This window comes from Chiloscyllium punctatum, chromosome 11 (assembly GCF_047496795.1).
Source record: "Chiloscyllium punctatum isolate Juve2018m chromosome 11, sChiPun1.3, whole genome shotgun sequence".
In the NCBI taxonomy this organism is placed as follows: domain Eukaryota; kingdom Metazoa; phylum Chordata; class Chondrichthyes; order Orectolobiformes; family Hemiscylliidae; genus Chiloscyllium; species Chiloscyllium punctatum.
Genome location: NC_092749.1, coordinates 107,609,967 through 107,625,258, shown reverse-complemented (window position 1 = coordinate 107,625,258; position 15,292 = coordinate 107,609,967). Strand labels below are relative to the sequence as shown.

The 15,292-nt window shown below is 43.2% G+C and overlaps 1 protein-coding gene and 1 long non-coding RNA gene across 16 annotated transcripts in view; one reads left to right on the top strand and one right to left on the bottom strand.

Annotated features, from left to right (window-relative positions):
* The window catches only part of plcb4a (phospholipase C, beta 4a), a 560,059-nt gene that overhangs the window by 70,196 nt on the left and 474,571 nt on the right, over nucleotides 1-15,292 (bottom strand). For all 15 annotated transcript variants that reach the window (XM_072581470.1, XM_072581466.1, XM_072581480.1 and 12 more), the window contains one exon: nucleotides 537-652. In XM_072581470.1, coding sequence (XP_072437571.1) covers nucleotides 537-652 — 116 coding nt within the window. The remainder of the gene's footprint in view (nucleotides 1-536; nucleotides 653-15,292) is intronic.
* LOC140483306 (uncharacterized) overlaps nucleotides 1-15,292 on the top strand; it is a 130,890-nt gene that overhangs the window by 53,252 nt on the left and 62,346 nt on the right. The window lies entirely within an intron of this gene.

The following is a 15,292-nucleotide window of genomic DNA, read 5'->3' as shown; positions in this document are numbered from 1 at the left end:
CTCACTCCCCAGACACTAGCTTTGTTTAATTTAAAATCAGAGAATAAAATATGGATTCTTAAGCTATTCCTAGTAATGGTCACCGTAACCATGTTCATCAACCTGGCTCTCTAATATTCTTGAGGACAGGAAATCATTCTTCCTAACTTGGTCTAGTTCATTAGTAACTCCAGGCCAATGGCAATGTGGTTGACTCTTAACTGACCTCCAGCAAGCCACTAAGTTCAAGGGCAATTAAGGATGGGTGACAAATGCAAGCCTTGCTCATATCCCACAAAAGGAGTACAATAAAACTGGGCTGAATAGACTGAAGACTGGTTACGAATGCTGGTCTAGGCTCTGCATGCACTAATTTTCCTCCTTATCCAAAAGATAAAATAAATGTACACCTCAGAAACAACTTAAACTCAGGGAATATTTGCCTTCCTGTTCTTAAGAGTTCATCGCTTCATAATCCCCTCCCAATATTAAAGTGCTTCCTTTTGGGATCTATCGGACAGTGCATTGCAGTTACTGAAAAATCACGAGGCACTTACCCCTTCTTTTTGATTGCTTTTTCCAAAATCTTCTCTTGGGTTAACTTTTCCTTGTCGTGTTGTGCCACCATTTTATCCACTTGCAAGCAATGCGATTTCTGAGTGACGCTGTGTTCCTGGAACAAAGATGAGCCATCAGCAGCAGTGCTTGACCGTGTGGTAGACCATGTTAAGCAACAATCTCAGGAGCCTCAAGTCAATGATTGCTTACTGAGCCAACATTGGAGTAGCCTATCCCAAAAAAGGTGCTGAGGTAGACGAGAATTCATCAGACACTGACACATTGTAAGTCACGTAGGCAGTACATTACTCAAATTCCAAAGTGGTCTGTTTGTGAGGCAGAGACTTCCACCCTTTGAGTGAAGCAATTATTCCTCATCTCACCCCTAAATGATTGGTACTTTTTCCTGAGATTCTGAGCCCACATTACAGATTCCAATGAATAATCTCTCAGTGTGTCCCTTCAGAATCTGGTTTATTTCTATGAGGTTGCCAAACTCCGGAGGATAATGGCTAAATTTATTCAGCCTCTCAAAATAGCCCAACCCCTCAGCCCAGAGACTGGCTTAGCAAACCTTCATCCTACCCCTTCCAATGGAAAAACATCCTTCCTTAAATAAGGAGACCAGAACTAATTACAGTATTCCAGTCATGCAAAGAACAAATGTGAATCCATATAAAATAAGACTGATCAGGTCTGAGGGCAATTGTACAAACCATTCCTTGTGCAGTGCTCCCATTAAGCTTGCAAGCTGGCCATGAATGAATTATTACACCCCAAATTTATTGAACACTTGAGAAGATTAATACTGAACCATTTATACTATGAATTCTTATCTTGTGACATACATTAATTTTAATTTGTTTAGATTAATACAATTCTGATAGAAAAATCAGTTAATAATTACCTCAAAAGAACCACAACCAAAACAAGATTTTAAATAAATAATTTTAACATTAATTTGCATGAATTAATTTTAGTGCAAAAGTATTCTGGATGTGAAATGACAAAGACTTAATTGATTTGGAGATGCCGGAGTTGGACTGGGGTGTACAAAGTTAAAAATCACACAACACCAGGTTATAGTCCAACAGATTTATTTGGAAGCACTAGCTTTCGGAGCACTGCTCCTTCATCAGGTGGTAGTGGCTCAAACACCCGATGAAGGAGCAGCGCTCTGAAAGCTAGTGCTTCCAAATAAACTTGTTGGACTGTAACCTGGTGGTGTGTGCTTTTTAACTAAAGAAATAATTGGCCTTGGTAATAGGTTTGTTGATATAAAAATACAAACTTGCACAGCAGTGAACCACAGATAAGTTTAAATTCCACATTTCTAAGCAGCCAATCTCCCATTTCTATTTAAAAATGCTGTAAAAAAGTGTTCAAATATGGACACTTTGACAATTAGTAATTGCTGATATGAGGACCATCAAAGAACGCAGTTGTAAAAGTATCCCAATCCAGTCTTCACTGCATGCAGTACAGGGAGGTTAAACTTGTACATGACACTTTTTAGACCTCAGCCGTGTAATGCAAACAGTTGTGGGTGTCAAATTACAGGAAAGATTTGAATGTATTGGAGACAAAGCAGAAGTAATATACAAAAATGGTTTCAGGAATATCTATCCTCAGAAACTTCAGTTATGAGGATAGATTGAGGGATGCTGCCTGGACTGGCGGGCTTGTCTTACAAAGAGAGGTTGACTAGAGTCATAGATTCATAGAAATGTACAGCACGGTAACAGACCTTTGATTCAACTTGCCTGTGCCGACCAGATATTCCAATCCAATCAAGCCTCACCTGCCAGCACCCGGCCCATATCCCTCCAAATCCTTCCTATTCATATACCCATCCAAATGCCTTTTAAAACTTGCAATTGTACCGGCCTCCACCACTTCCTATGGCTTGAAAATCATTTTTTATATCTTTCTCCTCTCACCCTAAATCGATGCCCTCTAGTTCTAGACTTTTTCACCCCAGGGAAAGACATTATCCATTTTTCCTATCCATACCCCTCATGATTTTATAAACCTCTATAAGGTCACCCCTCAGCCTCCAATGCTCCAGGAAAAACATCCCCAGCCTATTCAACTTTTCACTGTAGCTCAAATCCTCCAACCTCAGCAACATTCTTGTAAATCTTTTCTGAAACCTTTCAAGTTTCACAACATCTTTCTGATGGGAAGGAGACCAGAATTGCACGTAAAATTCCAAAAGTGGCCTAACCAATATCCTGTACAGCCATAACATTACATCCCAACTCCTATACTCAATACTCTGACCAATAAAAGAAAGCATACCAAATGCCTTCTTCACTATCCTATCTACCTGCTCCACTTTCAAGGAGCTATGAACCTGCACTCCAAGGTCTCTTTGTTCAGCAACACTCCCTAGGACCTGACCATTAAGTATATAAGTTCTGCTCTGATTTGCCTTCCCAAAATGCAACACCTTGCATTAATCTAAATCAAACGCCATCTGCCATTCCTTAGCACATTGGCCCATCTGATCAAGATCCCACTGTAATCGGAGGTAATCTTCTTCACTGTCCACTACTCCTCCAATTTTGGTGTCATCTGCAAACTCACTAACTGTACCTCTTATGCTCACATCCAAATCATTTATATAAATGACGAAAAGTAGTGGACCCAGCACCGATCCTTGTGGCAAACCACTGGTCACAGGCCTCCAGTCTGAAAAACAACCCTCCACCATCAACCTCTGTCTTCTATCTTTGAGCCAGTTCTGTATCCAAATGGTTAGTTCTTCTGATTGTCCATGAGATCTAATCCTAATGACAGTGTCCCATGTTGAACCTTGTCGAACGCCTTACTGAAGTCCATGTAGATCACATCTACTGCTCTGCCCTCATCACTCCTCATTGGTACTTCTTCAAAAAACTCAATCAAGTTTGTGAGACATGATTTCCCACGCACAAAGCCATGTTGACTATCCCTAATCAGTCCTTGCCTTTCCAAATATATGTACATCTTGTTCATCAGGATTCCCTTCAACAACTTGCCCACCACCAATGCCAGGTTCACTGGTCTATAGTTCCCTGGCTTGTTCTTACCACCTTTCTTATACAGTGGCACCATGTTAGCCAACCTCTAGACTTCTGGCACCTCACCTGTGACTATCAATGATAAAAATATCTCAGCAAGAGGTCCAGAAACCACTTCCCTAGCTTCCCACAGCATTTGAGGGTACACCTTATCAGGCCCTGGGGATGTATCTACTTTTATGCATGTCAAGACATAAGCTTGGACTTTTCTCTTGGAGAGAAGGAGAAAAAGAGGTGACCTGATCGAGGTGTCCAAGGTAATGACAGGCATAGAGAGAGTCAATAGCCAGAGACTTTTCCCCAAGACAGGATTGAGTGTTCATAGCTTTAAGGTGTTAGGAGGAAGGTATAGAGGAGACTCAGAGGTAGTACAACTCAGAGAGTTGTGAGTGCATGGAATACATTGCCAGCAGTGATCGTGGAAGCAGTCATTAGGGACATTAAAGGACATTAAAGTGAATTGAGGGGTGCGTAGGTTCGGTTATTTTATTTTAGATTAGGATTAATCTTTGGCACAACATTGTAGGCTGAAGGGTCTGTTCTGTGCTGTACTTTTCTATGTTCTATGTTCTAAATTGGAACTGTCTTCCCTGGAGAGACCGGATGGAGCCTTTCACAATGGAGAGTCGACTGGTTAGAGTAGATAAGGAGGAGCTGTTCCTACTCACATAAGGAGAAAGAATGAACAGGCATAGATTTAAAGTGATGTGCAAACAATACAAGGTCATCATAAAAAAAAAACTTTTTCACAGAGCAAATAGAGTCTGGAAATGTGGTACAGGAAGGTTCAACTGAGGCATTCTAGAAGGGCATAATATGATTATTTGGATAGAAATGGTGAGCAGGGCCATGGGGAAAAGGCAGAAGATTTACACCAGGTAATGAAACCAACACAGGGACAATGGACTGAATAGCCTCTTTCTGCTCTCTGGTTCTGTGGTAATGGGTGCATTTGTGCAAATGTAATTTGCCAATATGCACACTGGGGATAAAATTATCTCAATAAATCAGTAGCAATAATAAATATTTACATCTCTACAATTATCTGAACAAAGTAAAGCACTCAAGTATTCTTTAAAGGAACACCATCAAAGAAAATTGGATACTGATTCATATCAGGAGGACTGACACAATGGAGAGGAAGATTTTAAGGAGCTGTTAAAACAGACTAGCTGAGAGTTGTAGAGAGGTAATTCCAGAACTTGGGATTACAGCTGCCCATACTAAATCCAGCTTCCAGTTTCCAACCAGCTCCCGTTAAAGCAGGCCAGACAGCGGGTAAGAACTGTCAAGCTCATCAACTGTTCACTCTGAGAACAAGCGGAGGCTGTCAGAGGGTGGATGATCCAATAGCTGAGGAGAAACATTGGATGTTCCTTGACAATCCCTTCTGTGACGATTGAAAGATATAAACTACAAGAAGTTTCATCGATGAAGGAAGGTCCTTGATGGTTCCAACCCTTTTGTCATCAGGTTTTTAGCTACAGTATTAGCAACAAAAGCCAAGAACACAGCAGCAATTAAAGATAGATGTGGCTCAAAGGTAGAAGTCAGAGGTTGGTGGTAGAGGGCCTTTTTTCAGATTGGAGGCTTGTGACCAGTGGAGTGCCACAAGCATCGGTGCTGGGTCCACTACTTTTTGTCATTTATTTAAATGATTTGGATGTGAGCATAAAAGGTATAGTTAGTAAGTTTGCAGATGACACCAAAATTGGAGGAGTAGTGGACAGTGAAGAAGGTTACCTCACATTACAACGGGATCTTGATCAGATGAGCCAATGGGTTGAGAAGTGGCAGATGGGGTTTAATTTAGATAAATGTGAGGTGCTGCATTTTGGGAAAGCAAATATGAGCAGGACTTATACATTTAATGGTAAAGTTCCAGGGAGTGTTTCTGAACAAAGAGACCTTGGAGTGCAGGATCATAGCTCCTTGAAAGTGGAGTCGCAGGTAGATAGGATAGTGAAGAAGGTGTTTGGTATGCTTTCCTTTATTGGTCAGAGTATTGAGCACAGGAGTTGAGAGGTCATGTTGCGGCTGTACAGGACATTGGTTAGGCCACTGATGGAATATAACATGCAATTCTGGTCTCCTTCCTATCGGAAAGATGTTGTGAAACTTGAAAGGGTTCAGAAAAGATTTACAAGAATATTGCCAGGGTTGGAGGATCAGAGCTATAGGGAGAGGCTGAATAGGCTGGGGCTGTTTTCTCTGGAGTGTCAGAGGCTGAGGGGTGACCCTTTGGAGGTTTATAAAATCACGAGAGACATGGATGGGGTAAATAGATAAAGTCTTTTCCCTGGGCTGGAGGAGTCCAGAACTACAGGGCATAGGTTTAGGGCGAGAGGGGAAAGCTATAAAAGAGACTTAAGGGGCAGCTTTTTCACGCAGAGGGTGGTGTGTGTATGTAATGAGCTGCCAGAGGAAGTGGTGGAGGCTGGTACAGTTACAACATTTAAAAGGCATCTGGATGGGTATATGAATAGGAAGGGTTTGGGTCGGGTGCTGGCAGGTGGGACTAGATTGGGTTGGGATATCTGGTCGGCATGGACAGGTTGGACCGAAGGGTCTGTTTCTGTGCTGTACATCTCTATGACTCTATAGCATGATTGATACGTGGGAAGTTTCAATGTAATGTGGTATATGGAAAAGTCAGCTCATTTAATACTTTGTAACAGGGAAAGACGATGAGTGACTTGGGTGTCACTGCCTGGGCCAGTATTTATTGCCCATCCCTCGTGGCCATCAAGAAGGTGATGTGAGTTTATGTCTTGAACTGAAAGGACAGATGAGGAAACATTTCTTCATTCAAAATGGCAGTAAACCTGTGGAATTCACTACACAAAAGGCTGTGGAGGCCCTGACAGAGTATATGCAAGAAAGAGATTGATGCAATTTTATATGTTAGAAGACACCAAGGGTGTGGAGAGAAAACAGGAGTATGGAGTTGAGATTGAGGATCAGCCATGATCATAATGAATGGCACATCAAGCTTGAGAAGGCTACTCTTGTTCCTAGCTTCTAGCAAACATTCCATAAAGCGCTGAGTCAAGTAGTATCCGAAGAGCGGGGAGTCAATGTTTCAGTTTGGGTCCTTTCATCAGGAGCTCCGGACCTGAAACATTGACTCCCCTGCTCCTCGGATGCTGCTTGACTTGCTGTGCTTTTTTCCAGCTCCACACTCTATTGACTCTGGCTTTTTAGTATCTGCAGTCCTCACTATCTCCAAGGTTCTATAAAGAACTAACTGGAAAGGGGAAAATAAACTGGCTATCTTCAGGCTTGAGATGTTTTTCTCTACAGAGTAAAACACAACTCCTTCACTTCCAGAGATGATGTGGTTTCTACCAAGTCCTTCACCCCCATCAAGTTGCTCAGCTCCCTGAGGGTTAATCAGTCATTGGCAGGTAGAAGGCTTTTGTCACCAATAATTGGTCACAAATTCACAGACCAATCAGCTCCTTGCTGCCAGCCAGTGCTTCATTTGTAGACATCCCTTGGCTACAGCTAGTCTGCAAACTAGGGTTTCATGACTGCTTCAACAAGCAGGTGTGAAAGCAGCACTTACAGTGAGCGTCAGGCAATGTCCCCTCTGAGCTGCACAGAGGGTCTATGCGGGGGCCGACACCATTCGCAGCACTGATGTCCAGTCCCAGAGGTCGCTCTTTCACATGGACCTTCAGTCCACACAGAATGGAAAATATTGCCTGACCAACTTAACAGTTCATGGTAAGCACAGATGGTGTATGTATTTTTTTCTGAGAGTAGTGGAGTTTAGCGTATAGAATCTAGAAACAATCTATAAAGGGCATCAATGATCGATGTGCTTAACGATGTGAACCAGTTACCTTAAAGCAAGGCTTCCCAAAGTGGAAGTCAGGACCACAGGTTGGGGCTGAGAGCTGAAATTTTGGGGTTGTGAACTCTGAGGCAGTAGTGCTACAGATTATGTTATAACAGCTGTACTTACATTGTCACAGCCCCTGGCTTTCACAATAGGGACAGAGAGAAAAAGGAGCAGGAAGAGGCCATTCAGTCCTTTGAAACTGCTCCGCCATTCACTATGATCATGGTTGCTCATCCAACTCAATAGCCTGTTCTCTCTTGTCTCCTATTTCCTTTGATCCCTTTATGGACAAGCGTTATGTCCAACTCTTTCCTAAAATCATTCAATGTTTTGGCTGTGACTACTTTCTGTTGTAGCTAATTCCACAGCCTAACCACTTTCTTTGGATGATGAAATTCAGTCATGACTATGAACCTTGAAATGGGGTCAAAGCAGGAAGCACTGTCTTCATGGTAAATACTGTCGAGACTTGTAGTGACCCTCAACATGGTAAATAATAAACTAAACAAGTCCCTCCTCAATCACCTTCCACAGTTACAGGAATTATATGATACAAACTGATAATATGATATCGAGATGTATTCCCAAGGCGCTATTCAAGAGTGTTGTACAAAGTACAGAGCAAACAAATAGCTAACTTCTCTTCCATTAGAAGAACCATGACAATTTGCAGCCAAGCACGGATTCTAAATTTGCACAACACAAAAGTCATAAGTACAACAGATGCATGTGGAATGATGTGGATAATGGAATACATTTGTTTAATTCATGCCATTTAATTAATCAGCCCTTACCCCTTCTTTCTCATTTACCATTCAAAAACCCTGAAGTGACTGGCAATTTGCAAAATTCAGTTAAATATAAGAAATGGCAATTCTGTTCATGAATAAGTTACTGCTTTTCAAGTGCAGGCAATTCATCATTCCCACATTTCACACAAATGTCTGACAAGTGGCTCAATGGCTAGCACTGCTACCTCACAGCCCCAGGGACCTGGGTTCAGTCCCAGCCTTGAGTGACTGTCTGTATGCATTCCCTCTGGGTGCTTTGGTTTCCTCCCACAGTCCAAAGCTGCACAGGTTATGTGGATTGGCCATGCTAAATTGCTTATCGTGTGCAGGCTAGGTGGATGAGTGATATAAAAAGCAGGGATTGAGTGGGAAGGCATTGGGGACTCAATGGGCTTGGATGCTATGAAATGGGGTCTCCAACGTTTGAATTTATAGATAAGACAATTTGTTCATGATGACAACTAAAATACAGTAAAAAATCCCCATATACTCCCTTCTTATTAAACACTTTACAGAGAGGATCTTAATTTATGAAATCTAAGTGGCATACTTGCCTCCACAATGACAAACTTCTGGGTTCAAATTCCACTCCTCACCCGGAGAGAGGTTAGGATGCAGGGAATATTTCTTTGATGGGATGTTACATCAAGGTCTAACCTGCCTATTTTTGGGTAGTTCTTAGATCCCATGGCACTTATTCAATAGAGAGCAGAGGAATGATCCCCAGCTTCCCAGGTTTTAGTTATCTCTCTGAAGTGCAAATTCATAGAAAATGTTAACCTGCTGGCATCACCACCCCACCAAACCAAAAGTTGTGGAGATTGGGGAAGCAAAGTAACAAAAAAAAGCATGCACAGGGTCTAGAGTAAGTGCTGCTGGCTGAAACAGAACAATAGAGAGAAAGGAAACCATGCAAAGAAAGCAAAATAATGGGGGTGGAGATGGGACGAGTTAACTTTTTGCGACTGGTGGCATAGTGGCTTAGTGCCTCACAGCCCCAGGAGAAAGCGAGGACTGCAGATGCTGGTGAGTCAGAGTTTAACAATGTGGTTCTAGAAAAGCACAGCAGGTCAGGCAGCGTCCGAAGAGCAGGAGAATCGATGTTTTGGGCATGAGCCTTTCTGATGAAGCCCTTTTTCAGTGCCACACTTTTTGACTCTCACGGTTCCAGGGATCTGGGTTCAATTTCACCCCAAAGTAACTGTCTGTGTAGAGTTTGCACATTCTCCCCGTGTCTGCATTAATTTACTCTATGTGCTCTGGTTTCCTCCCACAGTCCAAAGATGTGCAGGTTAGGTGGATTGGCCACAGGAGATGCAGGTTTATAGGGTAGGGGCTGTGGATTTGGGTAGGATGCTCTTCAGACGGTCAGTGTGGACTTGATGGGCTGAATGGCCTGTTTTTATTGATTCTGTGATTGTTGGAAGAGTTGAAACTGTCCACTGCAAAGTTGGTGTTCCTCGAGACTGTCTCCTCACTTTGCTTTCTTCTTCTCATGGCATGTCTTGGGTCTTCCTCCTCGTTTTTATCTCAGCCAACAGCACACGGCACATCTGCTCATTCTTCTCTCCCCCCCCTCTCAAGAACTTCTTCATCACTCAGTCTCCCCCGTCTTCCAGAAACAGGGAGGGTGGTGTGTGTGTGTGTGTGTGTGTGTGTGTGTGAGTATGTGTGACTGAGAGAGTGTGTGTGCGTGAGAGAGAGTGTGTGCGTGTGAGTGAGAGGGTGTGTGACTGAGAGTGTGTGTGAGCGAGAGAGAGAGAGAGAGACAGAGTGTGTGTGAGGGAGTGTGTCTGCGTGTGTGCATGTGTGGGAGTGTGTGAGTGGGTTTGTGTGTGTGTGTGAGTATGTGTAACCGAGAGAGAGAGTGTGTGTGTAAGAGAGTGTGCGCGTGTGAGTGAGAGGGTGTGTGTGGGTGAGAGTGTGTGCGTGAGAGAGACAGAGAGAGACAGAGTGTGTGTGTGTGTGTGTGTGTGTGTGTGTGAGTGTGTGTGTGAGAGTGTGTGTGTGACTGAGAGTGTGTGTGAGTGAGAGAGACAGAGTGTGTATGAGAGTGAGGGAGTGTGTGTGTGTGTGTGTGTGTGGGAGTGTGTGAGTGTGTGTGACTGAGAGAGAGAGTGTGTGTGTGAGTGAGGGTGTGGGTGTGAGAGTGTGTGTGAGTGAGAGTGTGGGTGTGAGAATGTGTGTGAGTGAGAGAGAGAGAGAGAGAGAGTGTGTGTTTGTGTGTGAGAGAGTGTGTGTGCATGAAAAAGAAAGATTCATTGTAACTGGAATGATCATTCCTGCAAATTACCCCTTCCCCCACCAAATATTAATATCCCTCTCTTCCCTGGCACTTTCTCTCAGGGCCAATGGGCCAAGCTGGGAACTACCCTGACCCCTGCTCTTCATCTCAAGGACAAGAAAACCTGGTTGTTAAGTCTGCGATTCTCTCATCGGGTGCTGCCTGCCCAGCTGGGCATTGCTGGCATTTTTCCGCTTTTACTTCCGATTCCCAGCAGCCACAATGTCCTGCCTTTCTCCGGTCCGAAGACTAGGCTGGCATTGGACTAAAGATCGGCAGGAACTCTGTGGTTGTCAAGTCCTCTGTGCACTTACAACTTCTAAACATACAGAGCTGATGGAGGAAATTTCATTTCTCTTTGTCAAAGTGGTACAGAGCGAAGTCAGAATGTGGGACTGAAGAATGGAGGTGGGTGGGGGGGAACCTCCTAGAATCCTACATAATTCTTGAAGTATTCAAAGAAGACGTTCCTCATAGCCAAGGAGACCGGAATCACTGTCCATTTTCCTAAACAAACTGTTCAGAGATGTTACTTCACACCTCTGGAGCGGGTAGGACTTGAACCCTTGCCTCCCAGTCTATAGATAGGGACACTACCATCATGTCACAAGAGGGCTCAGGGGTCACAATCTAAAGATATGGGGGGAATTATTTATTGAGTCTATTACATTCTCTGCCTGAGGCCAAAACATTGGATATTTTCAAGGAGGAATTAGGTATAATTCTTGGGGCTAAAAGAAAACAAGGAAAAGGGGGCAAAGCAAGAACAGGGTGCTAAGTTGGATGATCAGCCATGATCATATTGAATGGTGAAGCAGGATCGAAGGGCTGAATGGCCTATTTCTACCCCTTTTTCGATGCTTCTATACAGCGCTGACAACTGATTCAATTCCAAAGGAAGCACAAGTAAAATAAGAACTGTAAAAAAACTTGCGGAAAATAATCCTAAATCAAATAGCGTGTATAATCACCGTTGTTAAGGTTGAATCATTGCAATTATTGGGACATATTTGCTTTTTTTCCAGTGTACTTCAGGATGTCCAAGTATTGAAGCTCAGACCACCAAGATGACCCAGGCTGCATACATTAACAAGCTACCAAAGTTCATGATGGAAGAGTTCATTTACGCACAGAGTACTGAGATAATGGCTGAAAACAATTAAGAACCCATGACAAAGCTTGATTTGGTTGCGAGAATCCCAATGAACCAAAGATTTAATTATTCACCCAAATTACATTCAGCAAACAACAGGGACACCAGTCACCCAGCACACCAACAATGACTCACACCAAGAAATCTTTGCTTGCGTGAGTTCAGACTATTAGGTTGAGATAATGCTACTTCTGTTACAAAAGCTGCTGCTGTTTACTTGTATCATTTCAAAAGGAAGGTCTGGATGAGTAGACTTTGGACTTCCTTTCTAAACAACAACAACTTGTGTTCTTTTTGCGTCTTCAATGTCGTAAAAGGGATCAAATTACTTCACAGGAGTTTTATTAGATAAAATGCATGGCCCAGCTGTGAGAGGAGATACAAGGACAGAAAACAAAAAACCTGCTCTAACAGTTAGGAACGAAGGAGAGGTCAGACAGTGTTAGGAAGGGAAATCCAGAGATTAAGGCCTTGGCTGCTGATGGCATAGCCACTAATGGCATAGCATTTAAGTGCTACAATCTCAGGGTGTTACAGGACAAGAGGAGGTGAGAGAGGTAGGATGGAGTCAAGGTCACGGATGGATTGAAAATAGAACTATTGAAATGAGGTATTGCTTAACTTGGAGTCAAGGCCACTCAGTGAACATGGGTATGTGGGACAATGGGGGTCTTGGTGTGTGTTTCTGATGTGCTAAATAAAGCAGAATGTTTGTACATGTGTGAGAATTGGGAGGATGGGTGGTTGATGAAGCAGACATAGATACACTTGAAGGGTGGATCAGGTCTGTAAATGTTATAATCTGTACATTTTTAAATCCCCTACTCTTTAAACTTATAAGAATAGTTAAGTGGTTGTCTTGACCAGCATTGACTCGATGGGCCAAAGGGCCTTTTCTGTGTTGTAGGCCTCTATGATGGATGTAGCTGTCATACAACTAAAACAAACCTTACTGGACTGCTTTGATTAACAGGCCATCTGCTGTGGATTAAGAAATGCTGCTATACAATGCCTCTGTGAAAAGCCTTAGGTGTTATTAGGTTAAAGATGTTACATGAATTCAATATTGTCACGTCTATCTGTTTTGTCCAAAAAAAGAGAAAACATTAGGATTGATTTGACCCTTTCCATATGGTACCGTTGGATTTGCCCTAAGCTACACCTTTTGCGCTAGTTCTTAGTCAGCCTGGCCCAACTCCCTGTCTCAGGAAAATGGTGGCCTCACCTGGTGTCGGCTCCTGCTACGTCTTGAGAACAGTGCGTAAGAGTGAGGAACAGAAGTAGATCATTCACCCCAATGGTTTTGCTCCATTACTCAATGAAACCATGACTTGTCTGAAATTGCTCAACTCCAAGGAGGAGAAAGTGAGGACTGCAGAAGCTGGAGAGTCAGAGTCAATAAGTGTGGCGCTGGAAAAGCACAGCAGGTCAGGCAGCATCCGAGGAGCAGGACAGCTGACGTTTCAGGCATAAGCCTTCATCAGGAATGGGGTTGGGGGGGGGGTGCGTGGTGGTGGTGAGGGGGAATGAAGGATGCTATCTGACCTGCTGTGCTTTTCCAGCACCACACTTTCTGACTCTCAACCCTCAACTCCAATTTTCTGCCTTTTCCCCATAACCCTTACTGCTTAACAATCTATCTCAGCCTTGAATATACTTAATAACACAGCCTCAACAGCTCTCTCTCTCTCCCACAGATTCATTACCATCTGAGAGAAGAAACTCTCCCCCAGCACCAACATCATCCCAACTCTTTACTCTGTGATTGTGGTCTCTGGTCCAAGATTTCCCATAGTGTTTGGTCTGCACAGCCACTGACCTGTAGACTCAAGGGTGCAAGTAAAATCCTGCCTCATTGCTTTGTGAAACTAATCACCAAGGTTTTTAGAGCTGGAACAGACAACCTTCTCCACTCCTGCACCCCAGCTATCAATATCCTCCATGATCGGAACAGAGACTAGCCTTTGGAGTTCAATCTTGGAACTTAGCTGATAGTGGTGCCATTGCAGTGTATTACAGTATTGTGTAAATGCCCCCTTCTACACCCTGCTATTGCTAAATAATCATATGCCGCACACAATCAAATATAGCCCTGGTATCTCCACAAGATAAAACTGTCCTTTTGTACTTTTCTGGAGTACTGTGTACAGATTTAGTTGCCCTGTTATTGGAAGGATATTATTAAACTGGACAGGATTCAGAAAAGATTTACCACGATGTTGCCGGGTATGGAGGGTTTGAGGTAGAAAAATCGCCTGGAAAGATGGGACTTTTTTCAGTGGAAGTTGACGGGGTGACCTTGTTGAGGCTTTTAAAATCATGAGGGGCATAGATAGAGTGAATGTCAAGTCTCTTTTCCCTACAATGGCGGAAGTCAAAACTAGGGGGGCATATTTTAGAGGCGAGAGGACAAAGATTTCAAATGGACATGAAGACAACCTTTTTTACAGAGAGTGTTTTGTGTGTAGAATGGATTGCCAGCGAAAGTGGTGGATATAGGTTAAGCTACAACATTTAAAAGATATTTGGATAAGTACATGAATAGGAAAGTTTCAGAAGGATATGGGCTAAACATAGACAGTTGGGACTAGTTTAATTTGGGAACATGGTTGGTGTGGACTGGTTGGACCAATGAGTCTGTTTCTCTGCTGTAGGATTCCATGACTCTAAGCGTTTATTATCTTTCATTCTTGAGTGTGATGTGTGTATGCCTGGCAAACTGGTATCCATCCTGAATGCCCTTGAATTGATTGGCTCTCCAGGCAGTTGCAAGTCTACTTCAGTGTCATCCACATTCTGTAGGCCTGGAGTCACAAACAAACCAGGCAAAAGTGAGGACTGCAGATGCTGGAAATCAGAATCTAAATTAGAGTGGTTCTGGAAAAGCACAGCAGATCAGGCAGCATCCGAGGAGCAGGAAAATTGATGTTTCGGGCAAAAGCCCTTCATCAGGAATGAACAAAAGCCCTTCCTGATGAAGGGCTTTTGCCCGAAACGTCAACTTTCCTGCTCCTCGAATGCTGCCTGATCTGCTGTGTTTTTCCAGAACCACTCTAATCTAGCCTAACAAACAGGCCAGAACTAGTAAGGACAGGAGGAATCCTTCCCTGAAGAGCATTAGTGAACCAGATGGGTTTTTAACGACAGGGGTTAAAAGGTCACCATTTGACTCGCTTTTAATGTTAAACTTCTTCTATATGAAAGTGAGAATCAGTGAAAGATTACAATTTTGGAAGGGTGTATTGTCATTTAAGGTACAGGTGTCTGTCACCTGTTAAAGCTTTCTTCTGACCAATGGGGGCTGGTTCGCTTTTGAAAAAGAAGCCAACAGGACTGTGACATCTAGCAATATGTAGCAGGCTGCATTTAACCCATAATCACTGTGATGACATCATACGCCAGACTCTTGCAAGCCACATTAAATGACAATGCTCCCTTCCAAGCATTGACAATTGCAATCTTTCACTGATTCTTTTTGGGCACTGCCAGTGAAATCACCCATTCCCAAATGTCTTTGAGATGTGTGGTTCATTAGGTTATTTTAGAAGGTGGTTAAGGGTCAACCACATTGATCTCGGTCTGGAGTCACCAATGTTAGGCCAGATCAGATATCCT